General features: G+C 31.6%; 2 protein-coding genes across 4 annotated transcripts; both read right to left on the reverse strand.

Moving 5' to 3' along the window:
- Positions 1-282: 282 nt before the first annotated feature.
- Positions 283-3,828, reverse strand: MPK3 (mitogen-activated protein kinase 3). Of its 2 annotated transcripts, XM_088108752.1 has the most exons (7): positions 3,169-3,828; positions 2,823-2,952; positions 1,904-2,041; positions 1,463-1,795; positions 1,095-1,278; positions 741-935; positions 283-664 (listed from the first exon to the last, which is right to left on the reverse strand). In XM_088108752.1, exons 1-6 carry the CDS (start codon positions 3,327-3,329, stop codon positions 766-768), a joined length of 1,116 nt encoding a protein of 371 aa, XP_087964878.1. In that variant the 5' UTR covers positions 3,330-3,828; the 3' UTR covers positions 283-664; positions 741-765. The 2 variants fall into 2 exon arrangements, with proteins under 2 accessions (XP_087964878.1, XP_047169830.1); XM_047313874.2 differs by having other exon boundaries at positions 283-935; positions 3,169-3,826.
- A 6,859-nt stretch (positions 3,829-10,687) lies between these two features.
- On the reverse strand, positions 10,688-13,301 carry LOC124838303 (L-ascorbate peroxidase, cytosolic). Of its 2 annotated transcripts, XM_047313871.2 has the most exons (10): positions 13,147-13,301; positions 12,877-13,006; positions 12,608-12,782; positions 12,455-12,520; positions 11,713-11,761; positions 11,542-11,627; positions 11,343-11,422; positions 11,151-11,253; positions 11,003-11,061; positions 10,688-10,895 (listed from the first exon to the last, which is right to left on the reverse strand). In XM_047313871.2, the coding sequence occupies exons 2-10, from the start codon at positions 12,993-12,995 to the stop codon at positions 10,880-10,882; spliced, it is 753 nt and encodes a 250-aa protein (XP_047169827.1). In that variant the 5' UTR covers positions 12,996-13,006; positions 13,147-13,301; the 3' UTR covers positions 10,688-10,879. The 2 variants fall into 2 exon arrangements, with proteins under 2 accessions (XP_047169827.1, XP_087964879.1); XM_088108753.1 differs by lacking the exon at positions 10,688-10,895 and having other exon boundaries at positions 10,999-11,061.
- Positions 13,302-18,528: the final 5,227 nt, after the last annotated feature.

Raw genomic sequence — 18,528 nt, forward strand, 5'->3', positions numbered from 1 at the left:
ATGAAAAAGCTTATATCTTATCCATAAAAGATGAGGTTCTGAATAGAGGTTAAGTCATATCCTGAATCTGATTACTTGCATACCTTTATTGTTGACTTAAACTCGGCTAGATGTCTGGAAAACTATAATTAACCCCATCTTTTTACTAGCCTGATGTTATAGATCAAGTAGTTATATAAAAAAAGTGGAATAAATGTAGACATAATATTGTAAGGAGACTCATTGTCACAGAAACATGTTAATGTAAATCTATATATATCATACTCAAGACACACGTTAAACTTAAAAATTAGAAAAGTCAGACCAAGTTTCGTTCATTCAATTTTCTGAACCATTACAGGAACTACTCTTAAGGGTTTGCTCACTGAATTCAAATCCACTATACATATAATATAGCAGAAAATAGATAAAACTAAGATACAAGAAGTTACAATGCAAATAACTTAGGCAGGATACATGATGAGTAACCCAAGCCCAAAAGAAAATAAAATAATAAATAACCCATCAGGGTTAAAAAAAAAATTGTGGAGCCTAATATCGTTGCATGGCACTTTACAACAAAAGGGCACTCACCAAGACGTAGTTGCACCTAACTAGTCACACTGATTGAATAAAATACCTAAGGAGCTTGGCTGGGAACAAGATTGAAATACTTGATACTTTCCTGCTTGTAAGGAGCGAACTTAGTGATTAAAAAATGAAGATTTTTTTTTATTTTTCCTTCTAAAGATACAACTTACAAGTCCTTGATTGAGTCTTTCTGCTTTAAGCATGCTCAGGATTGAGTGCTAATGCTTCCCTGTATATCATCTCTTTTATTTGCTCTTCATCCAATGGTTGTTGCTCAAACTCAAAAGAGAATGGCTCCATGCAGATTGGTTCATCAGCTACATCATGCAGTTTTTCAAGGTATGGATGGGCTAGCGCTTCTTCAACTGCCAATATTTAAACAGAAATATATAAAAAAAATTGCCCATTTTCATTCAATATGTAGGTTTGCATATATCATCAATGTTCAAAATGAACCTACATGTAGCTTCATCCAGATACAAAATTATAAATAAAAAAAAATATGACAGGAATGGGAAAGGTACCTGTAATTCTTTTGGTGGGATCAATTGTCAACATTTTATCAACAAGATCAATGGCTGCGGGATGAACATGGGGGAAGACCTGAGCTAAAGGTTGGCGAGGATATTGAGGAAGCTGTCTAATATATCTTCTTGCGTCTTCATTTTTTACTAACCCAAGGTCAGCATCAGTTGGGGTGCCAAGAAGCTGTGGATAAGACAAGAAGCGTAAGCATGGAAATAAAATTAATTTTTAAAATTGAACTACTGACTATATTATCCATGGTATTAAATAATTTGAAACATGTCATCCTCGAATTTCAAGAGAGCCTACGGCAAGCATTTTATGCAATTTTTTAGGTCATTGTCTTTTCTTGTTTTTTCAATCTCACCTCTGTCAATAGGCGCATCTGATGCACATGGTCTTTGCCTGGAAAGAGAGGTTTTTTATTCATAAGCTCCATGAAGATGCAACCAACAGACCACACATCTATCGCAGAGGTGTAATCTGAGGAGTTCAACAATAATTCGGGAGCCCTATACCATCTTGTGACTACGTATTCTGTCATGAAGTCACTTTCCATAGTTGGTCGGGCAAGACCAAAGTCAATAATCTTCAAGTCGCAATTAGAATTCAACAACAGGTTGCTCGGTTTTAAATCTCTGTGGATTATGTTTGCAGAATGTATATACTTTAGCCCACGGAGAATCTGATACAAAAAGTACTGCAAGTACAAGAGCATCCAATCATCAGAAAAACAAAAGGTTCCAATTTGAAAACATAGTAATCATGATACATAGAAATTAAAAAACAACAGCTTGAGAGCACTCACTTGGCAGTGCTCCTCCGAAAGACTTTGATTAGAGCGAATGATATGATGAAGATCAGTATCCATGAGTTCCATCGCTATGTAGACATCATTAAACTCTCTACGCAATGGTGGAGGAATAACATCTCTCAAACCAATTACCTGATATCCAAACAGACATATTAATCACAACAAATTAGACACTGCTTTTACATTCTATTAATCCACATTTTTTATGATTTTCACTATAGTGAAACCTTAAAGGTGTACCAACACAACCAACTTGTTTCATAAGATAAATTAAATTCAATGTTATTAATAGCAAACGTTTATAACCAAATCCCAGTTCCATGTTATCATGTGTTCCCCAAATTAGGAAGTCATGCTCAATCTCGGGACTTGACCCTGCTAAATCCCAACAAACGAGTCGCCACTCGCTTGTATTTTACTGGCATTTAATGCTTCTACAAGTTTTCGTAAATAAGTTATACAAAATCTCAAAAGAATTTAGGTTTTAATTTCTTCACTACTGTATAAAAATGTCAACTAATGATATAATTTTGAAGATACTGACTGTAAAATTAACAATTTTATCATATCAAGTTGTGATTAGCATAATTTTAATGGGTTGAATTTCTATGTACTGCTATTTTGTACGAAAAATGTCAACTACTCAAAAAACACGACTGATAGGATGTTATGATAAATATAAGGGAAATAAATTTATCACGTTAATTTGTAACTATAAATCAGGATAATTCTGAGTCCATACTCCATTTATTCATTTTTAATTGATTATAAAGTGAAAATTTCAGTTAAATACGTGTCACAATAAAAACAGTTTAAGAAAATAATTTCGCCAACCAAAACCAAGCATGTATTACATTTGTACCATTCGATGATACGATATATCTGTAAGTCAAACAAAGGAGAGATCACTCACATTTTCATGATCCAAATGTTTAAGAAGCTTAATCTCACGGAGCGTTCGCTTAGCGTCCATGTGATTATCGAAAGCGTTCGCTATTTTCTTAACAGCCACCAGCTCATTCGTCTCCGTATTCAACAGCGAGCTTCAAAAATCACATCAACGGACTATTCAGATTTCATAATCTCACAAAAACATTAATAAAATAAAAATAAAAAAACAACAAAACCAAACACTCATGCACTAGCCAACATTCAATCACAACCGAATCGGATTCATATAATCAGAGAACCACACAATCTCTCAATTAAACCAATCGCATTTCCAAAACCACAATAACTCGAAGAAAACGAAGCAGTACCAAACGATTCCGTAAGCGCCGCGTCCAATAGGCATGATTGGAGGACGGTACTTCGTCGTAACCTCGAAGAGGTTGCCGAATATGTTATACTGAATGAACTGTCCGCCGTGCGTCGAAACCGCCGGAAAATCAGCTACGCCATTCGGATTACCTCCGGCCATCACTTTCTCCCTCAATGAAACTTTCCCTCTCTAGAAACCGTTCAGAGAAGAGCGTTTTCTCTCTCTTCTCACTCGCGAACCGCACCACCGCGCTTTCTCCCTCTAACAAACTTTCTCTTTCTAGAAACCGTCAAAGAAGAAAGGGATGAAGATAGAGAGTGGAAGAGGCGAGTGGAGCGGTTTTAACTTAAATAGTATCAACGAACGAGTGAGTCACCGAGTCAGTGTGTGCGTGCGTGCGTACGTGTAACTACTTTCGCTCGGTCAACTCGGCCTGGTAAGCACGTTGAGTCTTCACACTCTTTCGGAGCAGGTGCCAGGAAGACGGGGCGAAAACGCGCCATGAGAAGAAAACTAACAGAACGAACCACACACGCACACGTGCGACGCGTTTGGGACTAATCGGACGGCTCTGATTTCAGCCGCCTCTCATCTACGGCCACCGTTTTGTTCAATTATTTCAACAGCCATCAACCTTTCTTTCCTCTTGTATTATTACGTGATTAGTATTGTATGTTCGTCAAAGCCACCTCGTGGATTTTATATTATAGATTTACATAAATAAATAAATCTATAACAATAAATAAATATCAAATGTTATCCTTAGCCTGAAGAAACTGAATAATTGAGTCAGAAGCGTGTAATTATTTTGTACAAATTTTGACTTGTGCCTATTTCCATATATTTAATGTATAACCAATAAAATTATTTGATTCTCTTGTTTGGGCTTTTTGGACCCTTTCATTCACTTAAGATAAATACTTTCGTTAAATTATTTTTTACTATTGCGCAAATAATTGATTAGGATAATAAACAATTCCATTATTTGCTAATCTATCTCTAACAACTACATTAGACAAAGCTGTGCCAGTGACAATGCCAAAAAGTCCACTGCTTTGTCTCGACTAAGTTCATTATTTTTTATATTCTATTGAAATATTTTAAAGTTGAATTATTAGATAATACATCTTATTATATTGTTTTATGGTTAAGTTTACCCCAAAAAAAGATGTAGGGTTAAATATGTTTTTAGTCCCTAAACTATTGGCCGTTTTTGGTTTTCGTCCCTCTTCGAAAGTAAGGTACAATTTGGTCCTCATTCTTTAGAAAAACGTTCGTTTTAGTCCTCAAAATTTTGTTTTTAGTCCTCGTTTTAGTCCTCAAAACGTTCGTTTTTTCGACTAAAACGAACGTTTTTTAAAGATTGAGGACTAAATTGTACCTTACTTTGGAAGAGGGACGAAAACCAGAAACGGTCAATAGTTTAGGGACTAAAAACATATTTAACCCAAAGATGTATTATTACTGAAAGTTTAAGAATTAATGAACTCAAAACACAAAATTAATTTTTCAGTATACAACTTCTGTGAAGAGGTTGTTTTCAGTATTTAAGAAATTTCATGTGTAAACTTCAAGAGAAATTCCTCTTTGCAAATATGAACATAACCTAAATTTAAATCATTTAAATACATTGGTTCAAATTACTAAATTTTAAATCAGAATATTTTTATAATTATTAATTATGAAAATACTTATATAATTCAAATGTTGGACTTAATTTTTTACATAATGTATTCGTGTCTTTAATTTAATGGAAGGATAAAATTCCAAAATTAAAATTTATCGAATGGTAGTGTGAATTTATTTTACATTATTTGTATCTTTTTATTTAAATCCGTATATTATCCATTTAACAGTCTTTTTAAAACCGTGACGCGTACCTATACTTAAAATCTAAATTTAAATTTTTGTCCATAATTAGAAATTATAGTTCATATATTTGGAGTTTAATCGTAGTTATCAATTATTTGTGATTAAAAAACACTATTTGATTTTATTCCTCAAGCAGTGATTGAATAATAACTGAAGTTATTATGTGTCAACCTTTTCAATCTACATCAATGAAGAATCTTCCCCAAATCGCCTTCTATACTTCTGGGCCCTCGGCATAATATTTAAATTAACACTAATCTCGGTTTAAATAAATAAGGTACAGCATTTTATGAACTTTTATGGTTAAATAACAAAATTCCGCGGAACAATTCACGTGTTAAAAGTATAAATTGACTATATCCTAAAGAAAACATAAGAAAATGACTTGAATAGTATTTAGTATGATGAAAAACACTTAAGCAAGTTCAGACCTTCAAAAAAATTAATAAGTTAAATTACTTTTTCTTAAATGACTTCTTTGTGAAGGATTTTGAAAAAAATTGGGATATCAAAGTAATTTGAGAAATTTTTAGAAAGTTTTTTGTGTAATTTAATATTTTTCAAATTAAGAGTCTTTTAGTGGTTTTTTCTTCTTCTCAGATTCTCTACATTATTGCAATTATTTTTAAAAAACTACTATTTATTTGATAATTTTATCTTTTAGAAAAGTAAGAAAAAAGTGCTGTGCTATAACAAGATCTAGTGGAGAAAGAGAATATAGAATTATGGTGTTTGACACTTATGAATTTATTTGACTTAAACAATTTCTTATAAAATAATAATTTGAAAATGTTAATTAGAAGAAATTTATGTGATAATTAAATCGTTTTTCATATTAACTCTAATATTGTCTTTAACAAAAAGACCAAACACATTGAAATTGATTAACATTTTATTTGAAAAAAAAAATCATATTTAAAGACATTAAAACTGAGTTTGTTAACTCAAGTGATCAATTAGTATATTTTTCATCAATTCTTTATGAAGACTTATAATTAATTATATTTATAATAAACTTAGTACATAAAATTTATATCATTATATGCATAACTTGGGAATGTGTTACATATGGCTCTTACTTACAATATTATGTTTATTGTATGATTGTTCAGTCAGACTGGATAGTCAACCTTTAGTCAAACACGTCAACAAACTATTCTTGTAACCGGATAGCCGTAGAATGTGACCAAATAGTCAATCGATGGAGAGATTAATTCTAATGTTGAGAAAATTAAGGTAAAGGGTAACTACCATCAATTGGACAACAATTAGGTTGTTACTAATCAAATACTCACTCTGAAATCTATAATATAGGTTAGTACGTGGTTGCATTTATTGTGACATTAATATATATGAATTGTCAAACCACCGACTTTGATTTTAACATTAATGCATCTTCTACAGGTGTCCTTTGAATGGTATTGAACGAACACCTACAAAGAACTTAGAGTGAAGATAGCATTTGGATCTTTTAAAGTGTTACCTAGATATTGGACATTGACCTCGACCTTACACCTCAAAAGATATGTATTAATTTTAAATATAATGGACTTGAGTCTATCTCTTTTGTATTTTTCTTTTAAATACTCATAATATTTACTAATTTAAAAGATATACAAAAACTCTTTTCATGTTAAATAAATTTCAAACGTAAAATATAGATAAGTCTTTAACATTATTGTATCTATAATAGTTTCTATCTATACTAATTTAAAAGATATAAAAGACATTTTTACTTAATTACTACGATAATTGTCATTCACCCTCGTATTTATTGCAAATAAAAGCCATGTAGTGAAAGTTTTTGAATTGAGCTTTGCCCTGTCTTATGATTCTAATTCTATGGTTGTAGCTTCCTACACCCTATCAAATTTTTGCCTCATCCCACCCAAAAAATGTTAACATATTCTTGTACTTCACAACTTTCTTCGTGCACCTCCAACTTTTGAAAATATTTCAAATATAACATTCTAACAAAAGTAAAAACTCATTTAACCATGTAAATATTCTTTTGACCAAAATGATTTTTTTTACTTGTCTCTTTGCATGTTTTTAAATTTGATTTTGTTGCTCTAACCATTACACCCACTCCTTGCATCGTTACTTCTTGCCCTTTCCTCCCCCGTTCCTTGCATTGTTGCATCTCATTGGTTTACCTCTCCTCCTTCACCTTGTTTTTTTTCCTCCACTCCTTCCATAGTTTAGTGCATTGGCGGATTTAGGAAGGTTTAGACATCCATCATTCTTCTTCCTCACTACTTGTCCACCCCCCTTCGTCCTTACTACACAAATCAGTAAGCATTAGTTTTAAATTTCGTTTTGCGATTAAGATGTTTAATATTGATTTGAATTCAACATAGTAAATGCCTAGAGAATAGGAGATTTGTATATTCATGGTTCGTGGTTGATTGAAAACGAAAATGAATTGGCATTCGAAATATGGTTAAGGTTTCGCAAACTTTTTAAAGTTAGCAAATTCTTAAACAAATTTCAAAAGTCAGTTAAGCCTCCTCCAAATTTTGAAATTCGTTTAAGCCTTCGACGAATTTTGAAATTAGGTATTATTTGTTTTTTAAAATTTTGAATGTATGTTTTTCCTGATGTTTTATCTTTTGAATTTTGAATGTATGTGCTTGGAGTTTTTTTTAGGTTTATTAAATGCATTCATCATATCATCTAATAAGACTGAGGGAATACATTTGCAATGGTATTCATCGGAGCAAGGTCTTTATAAGTAACAATCATATGTAAATCGTCCTCGGATGTCATAAATAAACCCCTGAATCATGCCAAGTGAAATTATTTTTGGATTCACTTTATAACAATGCAAAGGTGGCTAAGAAGGTCAACCCTATAGATGTGACGCCAATTATCTCAAGTATGGGGAGCCAATATTTGTTTGTCTTGTATGTGGTATCCCATCAAGAACACAATATTAAATCATTCAACAAGTGCATTGCATCAAAATGTGTACAGAAGATATCACTTACCACCTTGAATTAGTCGACACATATACTCCATTGGATATATTTATCGCAATCCAACATCATCATCAGCTACCGCATTTCATTCCCCGACCCTCTCAACGACCGCTTGTATGTATATCTTGCGTTATATATTTTCTTTATTGTTGTCACATTACAATCATTATGTTCTCTAAGAGTGAGTAGAATATTTGAAGGCTTTACTTAACTGTTAGTCATGTCGATAAATAATGATTGTTCAGTAAGATTTAACATGTCAGCAAAAAGGTGACAACTAAAGTCTCAGCCAACTTATGGTTGTGATATCCACGTATTACCTTTAACATACAACACTCTCCATTAAAATAAGGTTTTTCCCTCAACTTAAAGGGACACTCACATTTTCTTGTGTGTTTGATACACTCAGTTAATCATCAAGTTTGTACTTATATTTCTCATTCATTTTCACAACTTAACAACACGAACGTTTTTCTTCCGGATTCACCAATTGAGGTGTTAGATCTTATAATAACCACAACAAATTCAAGATCAAACGTAATCCCTCAAACTCATTCAATTAACTCATCACGTAAGGAAAATATTTTATCGTTTGTAAAATTATTGGTATAACCACCATTTATCACTTCATTGATGAAAAGAGAAAATTTAGACACGAAGTTGGAATTTATTTGTGACTCCATCAACTTAAATGAATAATTGTTCATCTTAAAATATTAGCCACCTATATCATAAACATGTTTGTCACTCAAACACCCAGCTGAATACTAATAATAATAAAATTCTAACATAATCAAAATTAAATAAAAAAAATTAATGACAGAAATAAAACATTAATCTCTTAACCGGCTTTCAAAAGTCAACAAGTTCTTAATTGGATTTTGAAAATTGGTTAAGAGTTCGACGAATTTCGAAAATCTTTGAACTCTTAACTGACTTTGAAATCCGACTAAGAGTTTGTCACCTTTCATGGACGGTCAAGGTTTTAACCTTTTTCAAAAATCATTAAACTTTTAACCAATTTTAGAGTTTGTCAAATTTCGAAAACCAATTAAGAGTTCAACGATTTTCGAAATTCGCTGAATCTTTAATCGATTTTCGAAAACCAACGAACTCTTAACTAGATATTAAAAGTCGGTTAAAAATTCAACAATTTTTGAAACTCGTATTAACATTACATAAGAGAATTTTTGATTAAATTACCTATACCACAAAACTCACAAATGTACTCCAAAGATACCACAAACAACCGTTAATCAGAAAATTACCACAGAATTAAAATAACAAATCACAACATGCACAATCACGAATATAAAAACACCATAGTGAACAAAGCAAGAGGATCACCAGGAGAATTAAAGGTCAACAGAAAATAAAACAAAAATATATGATGAAACGAAAATATATTACGTGAATTAAATTTAGTTGATCAAATATAATACGGTAACATTTAATAACATTTAATTACTTTTTGTATATGAATTTTTTATTTTATTCTAAGGGTAAATGTGTCTTTTTAGAGGTACAGAAGCTCCCAAAAAAATTTTGTCCTAGAGTGAGGAGTGATTTCTTTCCAAAAAGAATTTCCATAATTATTTATTTGACTCCGGAAGTAAATTCCAAATGAGACAGACTGTAAGAAGAAATTTGCCCCGGTGTAAGAAGCAATAAGTCTATTCGTGGCGCACAAGCAGTCTATACTATTTATATAACATTTATTGCAACTTCTATTTTGCTCATGTTAGTTTGTTATTATTTGAAAAAACTACCTTATAAGACCAAATAATTTTGTCAATGTTTCAAAAATAGTTTAACTAATTATAATACTTTTTTTATAATCCATTATTTCATTTTTTAAGTCACTGTTGTGACACAATACGACTACTAATTCCATGACACATTATTTAAAATGTTTAAACCAGGACCAACAATAAGATACTCAATATTATTTATTTATCAAGATAAAATCCTAAATACTAAAGCAAATATGAAACAAATAGTGTTGTGTAGACATGGGATTAAAATCAAGAATATCTGAATTCTTATTTAATTATAATGACACGAGAACCTTAGTTAATTTCATACGAATGTTGGACCAACCTAGTCTAACTTACGAACTAAATAGTAATATGTATATTTTTATACATGTCCACATTTTTTATATAACTTTAATCTATCCTTTTATATAAATTGCGTGCAAAAGTGTTCAGTTAAATAATTTATACAAAAGAGTAACAAAGCTATACAAAGTAATTGAATAAAACTTTGATTTTCACTTACAACAAAGAAGCATGGTATTTTTCAGATTTAAAAAGCATACAATCTTAATATGGAGAAAAGTTTTCCTGAGTCAAAAAATCAAATAAGCTTATTTTAAAGCCAGTCCAAATATTTTCATCACTCAGTTGCTTTTAGGTATACTTCAACAAGGTGAGATAGGTTGGGACTTACAAACTTCTACAATTTAATCGGTTTAGCTAAACAACAATTACTATTTCGGTTTTGAATATTAGCAAAAACAAAAAAAGACCACATAATAAAGATATAACTACTTAACAAAATTCGCATTGGCTATATGAAAACCAAGAATGGTCTAATTCTAACAACGTAAAAAGGCTACATAATAAGAATACCAACAACAAATTACCAGTAGGCGCGTAAGAATGACGTGAGGTCCCAATGAGTTCAACCATTAACTCTTAGCAATGTTATTTAACAAAAGGATCAACCACAACAAAGGAAAAAACAATCCAACTTGCCAATGGTGAAAAATAAAGGGGGGACAAAACACATCCTCACATCGAAATTTAAAACCACTTCTTTTGTTTTCTAGATCTCCAACTGCCTATATGTTGATTAGGCTTCAGCAAACCTGAGGTAAATTTCATACACATAAGAATCCAATTGATAACACATGAACTTAACAACTCAAGTTAGACAAAGAGGTTTTAAATAAGAACACTGAATACCAAGACTTACCCAAGCTCGGAAAGCTTTTGGTGAGCAACTGCGTAATCAGCAAAAAATGCATCTTCGTCCTGAAATCATCAGAAAACCGAGATTAGATACATACACTTGATCAATCAATTTTATCTCCAGTGTTAGGATGATTGTGAAATATACACACAGCTGCATATTTTTCAACAAGAGGGCGGAATACGGGATCTGACAAAAGTGCCTTGTCAGAAGGCAGCTGAAGGAGACCTTCCTTTTCACCACTCAACAACTCCCTAAAACATTTTTGGACATCAATAAAAGAGTTAGGTAAGAATTTTAAAACGGAGAGAGAAGGAAATGTGAAAAACATAAAAGTACTCACTTAAAGTATGAGTTGTCAAAAATAAGAGGATTTGAGGTCCAGGGACCCTCAAATCCTGATCGCTCCTTGTGTGCCGCTCCCTGAAAAATACTTCTGTTAGAATTGCACCAGCAAGGATACAATTTAAAGTACGTTCAATGTCATTTTCAATGTGCCTCTGTTAAAACTCAAAAGAAGAGCACAAAATCACAGAACATACAATGGTGTGACCACCAGATAGAGCAACAATATCCTGATCACTAAGCCCCATAGCCTTGCCGAACACATCCCTAAGGTGATCAGACCCTGCAACAATCAAGGACCCAACGGTAATTACACAAACCCTATGAACGAGAGATTTTGTTGACAATCACCGAGACAGAGTACTGACCCTTGGTTGCATCAGGCAAGCGACCCTCTGGAGGTGGTTCTGGCTTGTCCTACTCAGAAAGAAAATAGTACCATTAAACACTAATCGATCATAAAAATTACTTGCAGAGTAATACCATTTCAAGATAAACAAATTTCATAGTAATTCAGAAACAAAAATTATTTCATGGTAATTCAGAAAAACAAAAGTTCAGAGGACAAAAATAGTATCAAAAATAACCATTTAAAAAGAATTGAGAAATTATCAAAGCAAAATTTGGTGCCATAAATTATGAGCATTACTAATAAAACAAAATATATGAAAAAACATTTCAGACACTGGAACCTTAATCATAGTTTGAATAGCTAAATCCATAAATCAGTCAAACAAGCATGTAATTGTAGTAATTCAAGAAAACAAATTAAGTGCAGTGAAAATAGATCATATGTCTGAAGTGTGCACTGTCAAAGGTTTAATCCAATGAAAGACGAACAGCTTAATCTCCATCAAATAGTAATAAAAGATTAACAGCTTAATCTCCATCAAATAGTAAGCAGTTAAATGCGTGAACACAGTAGAAATAAACTGATATTCAATGAAACTGACAAAAATTACACACTGAATCCATGATCTAGCACTACTAATATTTACACAACCATAAAAAAAAAAAACAAAAAAAAATCATATCATTTTACCAAATAAGAGTGTTACATTATATCAATAATAAGCAGGTATAAAAACAATTAGACATGCAATATTATACCTCTCTGCCCGGGTGAAAAGGAACTTCGGGTCCACCAGTGATCTCAACTGCGACAACGCCAGCCAACTGCGTTTTACAGAAAAGTATCATTACACGCACAATCTCCAGAAATAAAAAACACTTCCCAGATCTAAAATAAAAATATTTTCTCACCTGGTAGAAATCTGCGTAGCTCAAGATAGGAAACTCCGCTTTGATTGGCTCCAAAAGTCTGACAGCAATATCAAGACCGTTGTTGGCACCGTGAGCGAGTTCAGCAGGGTGCTTGATGGTTCCGAAGGGGCCACCGGTCTTGGTGCTAACATCGAAGGTACCAGCAGAGTGCCATCTACACACAAAACGCACCAAAACGAATCAAAACCATAATATACAAAGTCAGAGTGCAGCGTAATGTTGATCTAACTAAAAAAGAGAAAACCTACGCCAAACGGAGCATCAGAGGAGCGCATCTCTTCTCGGCGATGAAACCTCTAAGCTTCTTCTTTGCCTTCTCAATGGCCTTTTGGTAATCGGCGCTGACGGTTGGGTAAGATTTTCCCATGGCTTACGATCCTGAACAAAAATGAGAAATCAGTCACTTAAAACGCATGAACAGGGAATTATGCAAGATAAAGACCAATCAGTTAAAATGTGTATCATGAACAGAGTCAAGGATTCATGCAATTTTTCGAGAAAGATTCCGGCTAACGAACCTTGGAACTGGAGAAGAAATAGAATATGTTAACCCTAGTGACACGAGCAGACCACGAGCCCCAGCGAGTATTTCAGCCGAGAGGAGCAAGGTAGATATAATGGGGAGAAGAGGAGAAAGTTCTAGTAGGTGCTTGTGAACCGTTGGATTTTTCTGATGTGCTGCTTTTGTTGATTTCAGAAACCAATGGCTCAGATGGATTTGCACGTGTAAACTACACATTACACATCGTGGGGTAGGTGAAGAAAGCTTTTATGACTGACCAGTACAGAGAAAGAGAAATAAAAGAGAAAGAAGTGAAGGGTCATTGATTGGATTTTGATCCTCTGTAGTTGCAACTGGGATTGCATTAATCACCTCCATCCAAATAATGAATAAATAATAAATTGATGCTTTAAATTATCTTTTAAGTGATTGCAACGGTTAGATCTGTACGTGGAGGGTTTGCTGTTTGCTTTGGAAACCGCAGAGGATTAGGTTCTGGATGGAAGTGTTGTTTTCGGAAAAAGTGAGAACGGATTTCCTGGCGTTATGCCATAAGGCACTTTGACCATTAAATTTGGGTTTAAATGACGAAGTTACCCTCGTTGACAGGAAGAAACACTCGGGGTGCAGAAGGCAAGTTTTGCAGCTGGCTAAACCTAGTTCTAGAAAAGAAAAAAAAATGTACACTTCATTCTGCCTTGAATTATCTTAATACAATATTAATATCAAACATTTTAAAAGAGTAAAAATAATTATTTATAGTATAAATAAAACCTTTCAAATAATTATCTGTAGATTATTATTTTTTCAGTAATTAATAATAAATAAATTAATGGTCAAACAATTTTTATATTAAATATTGCTAAATATTAACATCTGTACCTAATTTCACATTAAAATAATTATACCTAATTTCAGAAGCAACATTAATTTAAAACTTGCGTTCAGCGTGAGGCTCCATACAAGGATATTTTCGTAATTGAAGATTATATGCATAAATGGAGCGGTAGGCTTGCGTGGCTGAACTGATAAAAAATGTTCAAAATTCAAGTGTGAACGCGTTCCATTCCGGAAGATTCCATATTGGGCAATATTAATGTCACCTGTGAGGTATAGTCACTTCCACAATCCTTCTGTGCTGATGCAATATAATCCCTCTTGGACTAGGATATGTTTGGCTTTTTGTGTTGCCCAAGCTATTTGTATGAATTAATGTAATTATAAATATCGAATTAATAATGATGATCCTGATACTATGTGAAAGGTGATATTGAAATAATGAATATAAATTCAGTATTTCATAAAGATCTGTTACGAATTGTGATTGATATTCTATAATTGTTGCATTAAATCTTTTTTATATTATAACATCTAAATAGGTAAAGAATAATTGGGGTTACAGGTGATCCTAGAATAACTTTTTCTTATTTCAATGGACTCAGCATTTCATACAATATATATATATATATATAAAAGTAATTATCATATTCAAAAACTTTATATATATATATATATATATATATATATATATATATATATATATAAGTAATTATCATTGATATTCAAAAACTTTTGCAAAAGATATTTTTATTATTATAAAACTAAGAAATGTGAGGATACCACGGGCGAAACGTGGTGGTCTGAAATCATTGTCTGTTTTAATGGAATTCTGCATTTCATACTTAGTCTGTAGTCCATGTACACACAAATTAAATAAATTAAAATAAACAAGATTATAAACATTAAAATATAAAATCATTAATTATATGAATTCAATTAATAATTTTAGGATAAAAACACTCAAGAAATATAACAAAAGAAAATAAACATATGACAAAACAAAAATAACCCAATGTTATATAAATATGGATTTGTTCAATTATTGAGAAGTATATGGCGTGTCTTTCTGACCGTTAATTTTTGTAAGTATAGTACAAACACATGTGCTTGTTGTCTGGATAAAACACATCAATTAAAGACTGAATAAGAAGGTTTATGAAATAGGTTAGATTGGTAATCTAGTCATTATCGTTTACAATTAGGGTTTTAAAGTTTTAAACAAGTGATTAAGTTGTTATAAGATGAAATTGTATATCACCTTTGCGTTAACGTATATTAGTCTAGAAACATGTTCATACTAATTTGGAAATATATTTGATTATTAAAAGATTAAATATTTAACACAATAAGTATGGCAATTAGGTTGAAATTATTCTATTCACGGTATAAAATTTGGTGTTGTTGGATTTGGTGTGAAAGCATTGCATCTTCATGATAATTATTTGGAAGGAGTGATTATTATTAATTTATAACACTGCAATATAAAATAGGACACTAGTGCAGAATTGGACTTTAATGTCACTCTTTAGACGTCGAACCACAAAATAACCAACGTAAATTATTGACCAGTGGCATTTTCGTAAATAAGTGAGCATATAGACGTTTGTTAGGAGAGGCCCTGACGTCTATAATATTATAGACATCGGGGCCCTCCTAACAGACGTCTTAATGTCTGACAGGTAGGTGAAAATTTATTTTTTTCACCTTAGAGACGTCCGATCCAGCCACCCCGATGATTATATTTGATGATAGACGTCGGTGTCCCTCCTAACGGACATGTATATGTTTGACAGGTAGATGAAAAGTTATTTTTTTTCACCGTACAAACGTCGGATCACGCCATCCGACGTCTAAATGGCCTGATGAAAAGTTGTTTTGGACGTCATATTAGTGAGGGCCACGACGTCTAGGCCAGAATAAACGTCGGTTCACCTGGGGAGCCGATGTCTAGTTTGCTGTTAAATCATACATCAAACCCATTGTTAGGAGCACTTTATCGTCTTCCTTCTCGCCTTTTCTCTCTGTGGCATTGTTTTTCTAGGTGCGTTTTTATCTTTTTTGAACTGTTTAAACGTATTTTTATTCCGATTATACTAGTTTTTGGTTGATTATCCTTCATTTGAACCGATTAAAATGAGTTTTTGTTGTGTTTTCGTGCAGTTTTTCTCGTGTCTTTGGGTAGCATTGTACCGTATTCTCCCTTTGCTAGTTTTCTCGTAAGAAAAGCTTACGTCTTTTAGATGTCTTATAGCGTTTCAACCCAAAACCAAACTTCGGTCCTTGCCTAGTTCTATTATCACCGTTCGTTTTCATTGGCGATTTTAGTGGAACTAGGCAAGAATTCAGATTTGGTTTTCGGTTGAAATGTCATAAGAGATCCAAAAGACGCAACATTTTCTATGACGAAACTAGCAAAAGAAGAAGGTGTTACTACGCTACCCAAAGACACAAGCTGCAATAGACGTCGGTTAATGTAATGTTTGACGTTTATGGAGCCCTTTAGACGTCCGGATCATGCAGTAACCGACGTCTATAAAACGTCGGACCTGTTTGAGTCCAACGTTTGATTAACGTCATCCACAAGACGTCGGTTTTGGAAGTGACATTAAAAGGCCAAATGTCCTTTATGCACTAATGGGATGAAATAATATATATCACATGTGAGTAATTGTTTCAATAGTTAATAAATAAATAAATAATGAAAAATCCTCCCTTAACGTAAAATGTTGGTAAAAGACCAAGAATTCACAACACGTGCCTGTGACTTTGTATTGTTCATTTTTCAATAATTTCACTTATTGGTTATTATTGTTTCAAAACCATGAAATTCACGTGTTTGGACTTAATCATGTATATTGGAATACCTGTCTTGTTCCTGTTTTAAATTATAAAAATACTGTACAGGTAATTTAGCAAACTTATAATAAAGTTATTAATTGCTTAATTTATTTTTAAGGCACACATTTAATGATTATATATTTTTATATAATTATTTAATATTTATACACCTGTTTTAAATTATAAAACGTAGCAAACTTATATTAAAATTATTAATTCCTTGATTTATTTTTAAGACATATATTTAATGATTATATATTTTTTATATAATTATTTAATATTTATTAAGTTTAAATTTAATATTTATACAGTTATTAATTTTCTTTTTTATATTTAATATTGGAAAAAGGAGATGTGTTTCTTTTTATGGATATTTAATAATATTAAATTTTATTTGTTATAATTTTTACTTTTTTAAAAAATATTTAATTAATATTTAAAACAATTTATAAGTGGAGGGATCCATGTACAAATCTACTCATATTCTAATTTCTAGTAAAAATGAGATAAGAAAAGAAAAACTACTCATTAATTATATAAAACAGAATATGAATAAACTTATTTTTTGAGGATGAAAATAAGATAATTAAACTTGTATCATATCTTCTTTTTTATGTTGTCATTCATATTTTCATCAACGAAAAATAAATAGATACAAATATATATATATATATATATATATATATATATATATATATATATATAAATAAAGTATTACAAAAATTTAAATTACCAAAAATATTAGAACAATTGCCTAGTTTTGATGTTTTAAGTCTAAAAACTTTTAAATTATTAAGAAATGAAACTTTTTTTTCTAGAATGTAAATGTTATACAAATTAACATTTTTTAATCACGTTGAATTTGTTAATGTTAAGCAAAAAATTCTTTGGTATGATAGTTAGCTCTTTCCTATGAAGCGTTACATTTGTTTTCTTGTTTTTTTCTAATTGTTGTAGATAAACATGTATACGACAGCATTAGAAGTTGATGAAAGTATATTCTTTATGTATATAGAGATTCTATTCCACATTCTTATTTGGTATTTAGGTTACCATAACTAAGATGTCATAGTAGACAAGGCTACAAATTAGAGTTGGAATTGAAATTAACAGGAAGCATCTAAAGTGGTGTTTGATGATAAAATTCGAACTGTAAAAATAGGTAAACATGTTAAAATAGGTTAAAATCTATGAATTAATTTAACCAATACAAACGTTGAAGTTGGTCTAAGATTGAAAAAAATTAAACAAAAAAGACAATTGATCTTACCTTTTATCAGAAAATAATTAGGAGTTTGAGATACTTGTGTAATACACGATCTTATCTCAGTTTCATTCTTAGATTGATTATCGGATACATGCAGAATTAAAGGCAATCTCACAAATGATGTTAAGAGGATCCTATACGCTAATTGTAAGGTACACTTAGTTTTGGAATCTAATTTCCAAAAAGAAACACAAATGTTGTTTTAAAGATTACTACATACTATCTTGCTAAGAATCCAACTTCTCGCAAACACATTAAAACGAAGTATAACTTTATATGTAAGTAAGTAAGAAATGGGAAACTAAAGATTGTACATTGCATATTAGAATTGAAGCTACCAAATGTACTAACCAAAGTCCCGTGACAAAATTAGGAAATTAATTGGTGTTGTAAATGTAAATGAAAATTTAATTTAAGGATGTGTATTATTGTTAAGTCAAAAATTGTTTATTA

This window comes from Vigna umbellata, chromosome 3 (assembly GCF_029865625.1).
Source record: "Vigna umbellata cultivar VRB3 chromosome 3, Vumbellata_1.0, whole genome shotgun sequence".
Classification (NCBI taxonomy): Eukaryota; Viridiplantae; Streptophyta; class Magnoliopsida; order Fabales; family Fabaceae; genus Vigna; species Vigna umbellata.